The following is a 12,119-nucleotide window of genomic DNA, read 5'->3' as shown; positions in this document are numbered from 1 at the left end:
TAATCGATTTTGATCATGGTCAGTTTCTGGCAACCCTAGTAAGGATGCTGCACAACAGTGCATATGTGTAACTACAATATAAATATTTATATCAAAAGCAACAATTAACATGAATAAGTGCCGTCTTATTTCTGCTAAATCCTTGAGCACATAGGATTTTTTAATATTACATTACATGTTACTTGTTAAGACGCTTTTATCCAAAGCGACTTACATACTCAATACTGTGGGCAATCCCCACAGGAGCAATTTGGGGTGAAGTGTCTTGCTCAGGGACACAACGACATTCTGACTGCAGTGGGGTTTGAACCTGTGACCCCCTGATCCCAACACCAACGCACAACCCACTGCACCACACGCCTCCTCAATATGCAGCATACATTATATTAAGGTTACCTGGAACAACTTTACTACGGAAAGGAAAAGCTCACACTGCATTTCACACTTATAGCGGGTAAAATGGTGTGTGGTAAAATAGAATGACACAGATAAAAAAGTATTGAACACAAGGGAGGTGAAAAAGGCATGGGAAGCTGAACAACAGCCTGAAATATGAACAGCGGAGAGAGGGTTAACTTACAGAGCTCCTATCTTTAGTTTTATCCTGGGTTTAACACTTAAGATGCCACAGATGCTCACAACACACATTAAGGTAAGCTGCCTTTTCCTACAACACCTTTTTCAGACGGAATACTTTTCATGCAGTCCTGCCCAGAATAAGTCTGACATGTTTCTCCCTCGGGATCTTTTCGTTTTCAAACTTTACCAGAGAAATATTTCCACCTATGCTCTTGAGCTCTTTTACTTTCATCATTCTTCTGAGGCTTTTGGCTGCCCCGAGAGTGTGAGGGAGTGTACGCCTATTCAGCGTTTTTGCAGCGGTGTCATCTGGGCCCCTTGGTTAACAGAATTTCATTAAGAAGCACTTGTACGCTGCAGACTTCTCAAGGTCCAGGAGTTGTCGCACTGATTATATTTTAATCTAATTATGTACGACTTTTGTGAAGTGTGTGTGGATGTACTAGACAAAGATTAACATGGAGAATAACAACATAGGCGGGCAAGAGGGGAAACATTTGTAATAATTGAGCCACTGATTGCAAGAGTTTAACACAAATAGAAAATCATACAGTAGGGGAGAGCTTATTATAAGGGGCGAATACAAATATGTGTTCTCCTCATCTTAACAAGCTGTAGGCAGTGCAACATGTCATGGCAAGCCTGTGTAACACTGCCCAATGAAATGATGACCACCTGGAGGAGGGGCAGCGAGCAAATATCAAGGTCTTTAACTCGATAATAGAAAATGCTTTGAGAGATATACAGTTGCAAGACAAAGTATGTGAACCCTTTGGATTCTCCACACATAGCGTTGTGTGTTCCTTCCAAACAACTCAACTTTGGTTTCATCTGTCCACAGAATATGTTGCCAGTAGTGCTGTGGAACATCCAGGTGCTCTTTTGCAAACTTCAAATGTGCAGCAATGTTTTTTCTGGACAGCAGTGGCTTCCTCCGTGGTGTCCTCCCATGAACTCCATTCTTGTTCAGTGTTTTACGTATCGTAGATTCGTCAACAGAGACGTTAGCATGTGCCAGAGAGTTCTTTAAGTCTCTAGCTGACACTCTAGGATTCTCCTTCACCTCATTGAGCATTCTGCGCTGTGCTCTTGCAGTCATCTTTACAGGACGGCCACTCCTAGGGAGAGTAGCAACAGTGCTGAACTTTCTCCATGTATAGACATTTTGTCTTATGGACTGTGAACATCAAGGCTTTGAGATACTTTTGGAACCCTTTCCAGCTTTATGCAAGTCAACCATTCTTAATCGTAGGTCTTCTGAGAGCTCTTTTGTGCGAGGCGTGGTTCACATCTGGCAATGCTTCTTAAGAATAGCAAATTCAAAACTGGTGTGTATTTTTTATAGGGCAGGGCAGCTTTAACCAACACCTCCAATCTCGTCTCATTGATTGGACTCCAGGGTGGCTGACTCCTGACTCCAATTAGCTCTTGAAGAACTCTTTAGCCTAGGGGTTCACGTACTTGTTCCACCCTGCACTGTGAATGTTTTGTTCAATAAAAACATGAAAACATATCATTGTTCGTGTGGTATTAGTTTAAGCAGACTGTGTTTGTCTATTGTTGTGACTTAGATGAAGATCAGAACACATTCCAAAGGGTTCGCATACTTTTTCTTGCAACTGTAACTGCCATCACACTGCCAGGACACTGCTGTATTAAACGTTCTCCCTCATAACAGAGGAATACAGACCCAACATGATGTGTGCTGTCTAAATGTGTAATACAATTGCATGTTTTATATTTTTCTGCTATCTGGAGTACTTACAGAGATTCAGTGGCCACCACTCTCTGTGCGAGCCCATAAAGAGTCCCACTGTTGGTGAGGACCACCATTTGGCTGAGGTGGGGGCTGGGCACCTTCTCCTTCCTGTCCTCCGCTGCTCCATGGACTCCTGAAGTCTCCCCCAATGCCTCCTGGGAAACACACAGGTGGACAGGCATGTTAGCAGAGAAGCTAAAATATCTACATTTATAGTATCCCTGACATTTCAGTTTCCAGAGATATAAGAGACGCTTGATGACAGTTGAATGGATCCTCTTCTATATGTAGTTCATATGGAGCGCTTGGTCTGAGTTATTCAGTACAGAATACAGTTAAATGTAGGTGTTATTAGTAAGGTTCCTAAAACTCGTTATACATCAAATTCTTGACTTTTCAAGGACTTTCCAGGAATTTGTGTGCTTAGAATTTAAGCACACAAATCAAGTTAAATCACTGATACACCTAGAAATGCTTATTCTAAACACTGGTAATTGTTTTATTAAAGGTGGGGTAGGTAAGTTTGAGAAACCGGCTCGAGATACACTTTTTGTTATATTCCATGGAATGCTCTTAACATCCCGATAGCAATGAATATCTTAAGTGCTTTGACAAAACATCCATAAAAAAAATGTCATCAGTGGAAGCCGTAGCGCTGTAAAAAGCGCGACCAATCATCTGAGCCGGCCCGGCTAAAATAACTGGATGGCCTACCTGCCTGTCAGCCTTCCACCTGTGCACAAACTTATCTCGTGCCCTCATTGGTCATGTGCGCGTTCGTGTGTGTTGGAGGAGGGGCTCTGTAAGGAAGTGGCAGATTTTTTCCGGCTGTATATTTTCAAATTCTAGCGCACTCGAGCTGGTTTCTCCAAAATTACCTACCCCACCTTTAAGCTCACAGAAATCAAAATAATAATTGTTCAAAAATGAACAAACTTTCAATCTTTTCAATGACCCGTGAGTTATCATCAGAAGACACACATAGACATAAGAATGTACCAGAGTGAGCATTGATTAAAAATCTGATGCATCTTTTTAAATGATTTGTAACCATCAGTGTAAATGTGTTACGGTTTCTAAGGAGGCGCGGCAGAGGAAGAGCCCGCTCCTCTAACCTGACATAACAGATGTTTCCCATGCAAAAATGAAGACTGGTAGGTAAGCACAATCTGAAATTCAATCAACCTTGTGGAACTCGGTTAGATCCAAAGCACACACTCTAAAAATTCTGCTGACCAAACAGTCTTCAACAGAAAGCATTTATCTTCCTTTTGATATATTCCACTACACCTATCCATCCTGCAGCCCCTTTATCCCTCCATTGTTAAATCAATAGGAATAGAAAAAAGAGATATTCCATCTTAAATCCCTTCCCATCAATCACAGTAATCCATTTCTGCATACACAGCCGTTGAGATTCCACACAAGAGGGCAGATCTTATTATTTTCTACAAAGGTATGATGAACAACATTGGCATGAAGGGTCTTGCCCCTTGCAGACGCAAAGCCCCTTGTAACAGCTTCTGGGAGATCTATAGCAATGACAAAGCTAAGGAATGAACGGGAGCGATTAATGCTGTAGCAAACCAAACACTTACATACTGTACTCCTTTGCAATCTGGGTCTAATATTGTGTAGGTGCACCATTATCTCACATGGCAGATTTGAATCACCAACTCACAAACACAGAAAAAAGTTCAGAGTTTCAGAAGATTTCAAAATAAAGAAGTGCGTAAATCAAAGGATAATGTATGAATAAATGGTAACCATCATCAAAAAAAACTAAAATAAATGTAATATAGATTTTGTGATATAAGAGATCTATATCTCACAAGTTTTATCACGGCTGAAGACTAGGAAGAAAGCAGTGATCTTTGATGAATACAAAGCAGTTTTTAAAAACAAGCAGCGGTGTGCACAGATTTAAGAAGATGACGTCTCTTGCATTCTATTCCCTTAAATAAGAGATATAATCGTCCCAGCATACAGGACAAAAATGCAGAGTATGCAGCTCAAAAGACAATTTATGGTTGTCCTGGACCGAGACCGACGATGTAAAAACCGCAACCTTTCCACAACCTCCGAGTTATCTCCCGGCATTCATCAAACCTTCAGTGCTGCAAAAAACATGATCCGTCTGAAATAAAACGTTATCACATTGAGAAGATTAACACTTGAATTTATATTACTTTTACATTTATAGCTAAGGGTATCTATTATCTAATGGCTTCCCCGTGGAGGTTGCAATATGTCTCTCCTAAGAGCAACTCTCTGCAAAGATAATAAGCCTTGTTGCTTTCTAAAGATCAGAAACGTGAATACCATGATGAATGAAACACGGATGGTCAAATCAAATATGAAAAGCGTAAAAAAATAGCAAGTAAAGAATGAAAAGGGAACTCATAACATGACATAATTGAAAAGGATACTCTAACATTTTTAATACACATTAGATTATAAACTTAGAGATCGCTTTATTCCTTCAACTGAATGAATAGCTGCAAGCCTCTGATGTTTAGACCACCAGAATAGAAAGGAAAGGACAAAAAGCACACTGCGATCTTTTTTCTACTCCAGACTTTGTGTCCTTTGGCAACAGACTATAATTCACAGCACGACCTCTCTCCACACCAAAGTCTCCACACCCTGGCCTTTGTACAGCTGGACTTACTGAAAGTTTCGTTATTCTGTACTTAAGGCAAAAAGGGGAGACAGTAAAGCTCCAAACTCATGATGCATTTTGTATTTAATCACTGAAGTGAACAGATGTTTGATTTAGTCATTTTATTCACTGCTTATTTTTGGAGTATGCATCAAGCATAGGGTTGAAATGGTTGACTTATGCTGCTAAAAAATACAATGATTTATGCAAAGCCCCATACTCTTCAACATCAACAGCACAAATAAATGCATGTAATTCCCTTCAGTCCCAACATAGCAGTGTGTGATTGAACACACCCGAAGTTAAATGTCAGCGAGGTCTCAGATCACTGTTAATGGTTAGAGAGGGACAGCCCTAAACACATGACAGCACATAAACATGACTAACAGTGCAGAGGTTATGGAGGTAATCCAGAAGGGCCATTAGTACACACTTAATGCACAAATGATTTAAAATTTGGGCTGTGGTAAAAGCTGTTGAGCAGCAGCGGCTGCTGGCCTTTTGTACCAATGACGTCCCGGATGAACACAAACACGCGAAAAGAGAAAATATTGATGTAATTAAAACTGCTGTTCCTCTTTTTGTCGTGCGTAAATAGTTTGGTGACGCAACATTCAGCATATTAAAAGAAAAGTGCTATACACTGTGGCCAAAACATGCATTAGCACTTGTACTTCTAATCTCTCTCGGCTAACATCCTTTTGTATTCAAAATGCTTTCTTGTTTTTAGATCTGTTGGGGTCACTGACACAAGGCACTTCAAGAAAGCTTTGTTTGAGAACGATTTCTATGAAGATGGCTGCTTTATGTGTATTTTTTAACACAGGTCACGCGTTATGTAACACACATCTTAAGATTTAAGAAACAGTTCCTAGGACATATTACAATATTTTGCTTTGTTATAATGAATGATGTCATTGGGTTGCATTATGAAAGTCAGGCGTGTAGTTGTGTATTCACCTTTAAATCCACCAAACCAATGTTTGTTGCATTAGTCAGTATTACAGCAAAGTCTGGTTTGGTCTATTTTGAATTCTTCCACAGGAGGCTTGACCTTTCATTGACTACCGAAAAGAAGGCTTCTGAAAGACTGTCAGGAGAAATGTTGGGTTGCTTTCCTGCGTAATAACTCTGCGGGGATTCTTCAGGTAACAGTGATGGCTGGACTGAATACAGAAAGTATTTTAAAAAAATAAAACGGAAGGAGAAAAGTAAACAACATCCATTCTGGGATTTTGGGGTTTTACATTTGGGATTTTACTTATACAATTCAAAGGTACGAACAACCTTTTAGAGATGCTCGAAGCTCGACAGCTGGTGGCAACAGTTTTATTTGTACCTGATGTGGGTGTCAAAAAGTTCAGACTTCATGTTTATTAGTTATTTAAATGTTTGATCTGCTATTATCTTTCTCAAAATGGCAATTATGATTTGACGTTAAAGTATTAAATTATGTTTTTGTTGCTGTTGCCCTTTGGTGCCCCTGAATATCTTAATATTGTTTGGGGTTATAAACATGCAAATGCTTTTTGACATTTGCATGTTTATATAATACAAACACTTTAATGCAATTTGAATGCTTTTGCATGCATCTGCATAATATTGTAAAAGATTCTGAGAGAAAAAAAAGTATATTTCTTCCCAAAAAAGACATGACAGATTAACCTCTCTGCTTTTTTGACTTCATAAACCGTTAGCCTTTTTAACTCAGTTATTTGTGTGGCTGTTGGCAGACATGCACCAGAATGCAGCTGCTGAAATCCTCACATTTATCAGGAAACTGGGAAAAAGAGAATTTCAAACTTCTAAAAATAGCTTTTACACAAAGATAAATAGATAGTCTCCAGTCATAACAGACCTACTGTAATCAACTGCAGTGTAACCTGATTTGTTCAAAGACACAACTGTGCAAAACAAATGATGACTTCACTTTCATGAAGACACTCGATCAAAATGACAAATGACTTCAGCGAGACAAAAGTAAACCAACTCCATGCTCCTGCCGCATTGCCAAAGATCAGCAAAAGAATGCCATATGGACAAATTTAACATCAGTGAAAGATAGTCATACAAGGGCCTGAAAAATAGGGATGTGGCATACCCTTTTCATATGCCATGACTTACGGTGAAGAGGTCAAACTTCATTTGATTTACACCCTGCAGCTGCTGAAGATATTAGGAGAAGTTTACTTCAACAGCAATTTCTCTGCGTTCCCTCCGAGATAAAATAATAAATAGCTTTTTTCATTGAGGAGGCGTAGGGTTAGACAACTAAAACAGACTGATGAACATTATTCCGTGGAGCTTATGAACAATTTCGATGGCGTACAAACACTTAAAAATATCTCTATGTAAGAACATAATCTATCTTTGACCATATTGTGGTATGTAGTATGTTTGTTCTTGTAAGAAAATAGCCTTCATAGGAAATAAAAAGCTTAAATTCATAGTTTTTTTTTTACCAATAGCTCCATGGAAAGAAACATAATGAGAAACTATTTTTGATAATAGCAAACTGTATGTCACTGGGTTTTGTATACCTTGGACTCTGAGAGCACGTGCAAGGCATTTTTTTTCTTTCTGATTTCTCCGACAAAGGTTGAAAAGCTGGAGGAAAAAAAAGCTATGAAAAAGTTGTTAATTCATAACACAAGAAATAGTTTCATGCAGTCCTAGGAAACGAGTATGGGTAATTTCCTTAAATGCCACTCATTTAATCTTTCACACGCTACCGGCAATCTGCTAAAAACTCATATTTATTGGCAGAATGGAATTCCAGTCATTAGCATGTGACATTAAAGCCCTTATGGAGTCGATTCAATGTTCTTGTCTCAAAGCCAGAGCCAGAGGGTGGGCACACACTCTCCATGCAGTAGATAGAAGGACATTTTACAAAAAGCTGCTTTGTTTTAAAACATTTTGATCAATCGCGTTAGTAGAAAGAAAATGGTGTACTGATTTCTTGAAAGTAAATATTCACTTCAGTGTAACAATGATAAAAGCATAATCTTTAAGAAAAATGGTAGCCACAATTCCAGTTCCATGTTAGACGCTTTTATCCAAAGCGACTTACATACTCAATACTGTGGGCAATCGCCACAGGAGCAATTTGGGGTGAAGTGTCTTGCCCAGGGACACAACGACATGCTGACTGCAGTAGGGTTTGAACTTGTGCTCCCCTGATACGAACACCAACGTACTAGTCCACTGCGCCACATTCCTCCTCCACACTACTACATTTAAATCTTATGTTCCCTCCATGAACAGGCCTTTATTTTTGAAAAATCTCTAAGATACGATTATGCAGCTAACAAGGACTTTTTTAAATATGTGCTATGAATAGCCTGTCAATCTATTCCGTCAAAGTGTAAGATTAGAAATTAAACATCATATTCTGCAATCAAGGTACGACTAGAAAAGGGATGCAATGCAGTTTCCCTGGAGTTGATTCCATTTGATGAACAACATGTTTTGGATTAGGGGTAATTCTGAAAAGCTGGTTTATTTTAAGACCAACAGCCACATAAGCAAGTGAGACCAAAAGTACATTTCCAGCCTTGCAGGTAATAAACAAGGTTGGCAACCTCCGAGGTGGATGCACTGAAGGGTACAATCTGTCCACCGCTGGTCCAGAGGAACAGAGAGCGGTCTGATAAAAGGTCTTGAATCGAGTTACTGAACCAAAAGAACCAGACAGGAGGACTATTGAACCTGATAAATGTAAGTGGTGCTTGAAAAATGTCGATTAGAGCATTATGCTTTAAAAAGTGGTTGCAATTCTAGACAATTTGATCTAAATTCTAAAAAGAGACACATTCAATATGTTTTCTACAGGCTCCATTAGCCTTCTAGACAGGAACAGACGGACTTTCAATTTTAAGTAAATAGAACAGTTTGGGAGTTATCAACACAGTTATGTAAATTATTTAATCAGGGCGGAGGAAGTAGGAGGTCTTTACTGATGACAGTAATTAACATTTCTTCTAAAGCTAATCTGCCTGATTTTAATTGTTTGAAACAAAGTATGACAGACTAAATGAAAGAGAAAATATTTTCTGAATACAAAACAAAGCACTGATAATGAAGACCATTAGCATATTTCACAGCGATATCCACTCAGTGGCAATAGTCGCAAAATTACAAATAACAACTTGTAAAAACACTGGTTATCATGTGTTATGTCTATTGATTATACACTTTTTATATTTTGCATTCGTTTTAAGATTTCCTTTCCTAAATTGATGAAGTATCTTAGCTAGTACAGCTACCCATGCTGTCTACAAATATAGATAGCAACAGCCCAAGGTATTTTTAAGAATAAACCTTTATCAGGATTCTCCTTGAGGAAAATAAAGACATGCATGTGATCTTTAGTTTGCAGAGCTGGTCACATACAGAACAAGGGCTGTATGTTACCAGCTCTAAAAGCTAAACATCCTGCTTGCTATGCTAGCCGTTAGCCCTTTGCTAGCATGGTCAAGCATCAGCTAATGACCTTCACATGCGGGGGCTAGCTAGACTTTTTAAAATTACAAGTCAGTCCACATCGAAGCATTTTCCCATCTCTTTGAATACTTCACATGAAAAATAATTAATGTTCACTGATGACATTTGAACCAAAACGTCTTCTGCCCATTGTATTAGACAGAAGGTAATATCTGTGTAGGTGTCTACATTCGTATCCGTATAATGTGAATTTTCGGGCTAAAAGCAGAATTATTATTTCTTTGTGAGCTCACTGTGTTTTATTATCTGTCTGGCGCTGGTGCTCAGACAGAAGTGGCCCCTGAGTTAATGAACCGTTTTAAGCAACCCAGTCTCATGGCATTTCGTGTTCACCAACACGATTTTTAATCTATTGATTCGTGTTCACCAACACGATTTCCCCCTTTTTTTTTTTCGTGTTGCACAGCACGATTTTAAAAGCAATATATTTCTACGGGTAATGTGTTTTGTGCCTGCAGCACGTCTTTTTCTTCGGTCGGGTCGTGGAAGACCGGAAGCTGTGTGGTTCATAAAAACATGTTCTTACTCAATATCAAGCCACAATTATTGCTTTTATTTCAAATCGTATAATTTCGGACTTTTGTTGCAGTCTGTGAGGAAAATAAATGGGGCTCAGAGCCTCAGAATACTGAAATCTGTATTTTTTAAATCTTTTTTCCTTCTAATTTGTTATTCTTTTCAAAATAACACACTGTTATTTACTCACCAATAACACACAATTATCCTTGCTTGTATTTATTGCTTTAATTTCATAATCTCGTGCTTTTTTGGCATCCGTCAGGAACTGAATTTAAAAATAACCAGAAACAGACGTAGGCATTTCGAGCAATTACCCAAGATTCTCAGCTATGGTTTAAGCTCACTGATTGGATGTATTAGCCGCAATGCATGCTGGGATTTGGTGTTTTTATGATATTAAATCCGTAAAACATTTAAAAAGAATAAAATAATACTTAATTCCGAGTGTTCTTGCTTTTCTCTTTGAAAGTCATCACATAACGTCATTGTAATACACGGTTTGGCTGCATTACATATTACAGATCTGCCGTAGTTCTTTATTTAGAGAGCCCTGATGAGAAGACCTTTGGAAAAACTGGAAGAAATGCCGCCGAAACTGAATACTTGACGTGGATCATAAATATATCAACAATTAAACAACATCTTCAATTTCTCTTCACACAATACGTCTCCTTGCAGTATCAACACTAATTCGGCTGACTTTTACATTTGATCTAATTTGTAGATAGGTTATATTTACACCATAACGGTGCACAGCTGATATAAAAGGACTTGTAGTTTTTAAAGATATTACTGATTTTCTTTGAATATAAGAATGTAAATACTGAGTCTGAAATAGTATAGCAATATGCTGTAAAATGATGTGAAAGCATGAATAAAACTACACATCTTCAGATGTTGTACATACATAAGTGTCCTACACTAATAATACAAAGTTATTATGGCTGTGTGTACCTTGTGTGCACCGCCTAGTGGTTAAAGCACGTTATTGAATTATTGTTTTTATGTGTTATATTTGATTACAAATATATTAAGAGTACATACTTTCATAGGGGGAAAGTAGAAGGTCTGTGATAGAAATATAGAATATAAAAATCAACCTTTGAAAAAAAAAAGATCTATCAAATATCTCTCCTGATTGTTGGCACTTGACAATCAGGAGAGATATTTGATAGTTGGTGCTTGAGAAGACTAAACATGTATCTGCAATTGACATGAATGGAAACGAGTAATAAAGTATATTCATCACTCGTTATTCTCTACTAATAGTTAATTAAAAACGGTATGTAATTGCTATTTTGCACATCCCTTTCAAGATTTTCAAAGATTTATTGACATATCATATACACAACTACGGTGTATGCAATGAATGAAAATCTTGGGTAACAGGTTCCTCAACAGCACATTACAAGACATCTATCAATATGTGTGTACCTCCACCATTAAACTGTCATATTCTGCACATTTCTTATTCTATCTATCTACATAAGAGTATAATACATATGTTTAATAATAAACAAATAATAAACAAATAAGTGCTTCAACATAGTTAACATTGCAGGAAAGCAATATATTAATTAGACGTTAAGTACTTTGTCAGGCTTAATATGTATCTGTAGATAGATACCCCCAAAGTTTTTTTCTTATTTAAAAGAAGACCTTAATCTAAAGTATTATTTAATGTTTAAATAAAGGTTAATTCGTTTTTCTGTTTTGCACCTCCTCCTATTAATATCTTTGTACATCCAGCACTAAACTGTTTTATTGTAGAGATCACTTATAGTATCTTCTTGATTTTTTATATTCTATATTTCTATCACAGACCTTTTACTTTCCCCCTATGAAAGTATGTACTCTTAATATATTTTTAATCAAATATAACACATAAAAACAATAATTCAATAACGTGCTTTAACCACTAGGCGGTGCACACAAGGTATACACAGCCATAATAACTTTGTATTATTAGTGTAGGACACTTATGTACAACATCTGAAGATGTGTAGTTTTATTCATGCTTTCACATCATTTTACAGCATATTGCTATACTATTTCAGACTCAGTATTTACATTCTTATATTTAAAGAAAATCAG

General features: G+C 37.6%; 1 protein-coding gene across 2 annotated transcripts in view; it reads right to left on the bottom strand.

Moving 5' to 3' along the window:
- Window positions 1–12,119, bottom strand: part of vps50 (VPS50 EARP/GARPII complex subunit) — a 122,531-nt gene that overhangs the window by 10,893 nt on the left and 99,519 nt on the right. For both annotated transcript variants that reach the window (XM_034094413.1, XM_034094414.1), the window contains exon 23: window positions 2,345–2,493. In XM_034094413.1, coding sequence (XP_033950304.1) covers window positions 2,345–2,493 — 149 coding nt within the window. The remainder of the gene's footprint in view (window positions 1–2,344; window positions 2,494–12,119) is intronic.

This window comes from Pseudochaenichthys georgianus, chromosome 11 (genome assembly GCF_902827115.2).
Source record: "Pseudochaenichthys georgianus chromosome 11, fPseGeo1.2, whole genome shotgun sequence".
Taxonomy (NCBI): Eukaryota; Metazoa; Chordata; class Actinopteri; order Perciformes; family Channichthyidae; genus Pseudochaenichthys; species Pseudochaenichthys georgianus.
Note: the sequence above shows the minus strand (reverse complement) of the source record. Positions and strands in the feature narration are given on the sequence as shown.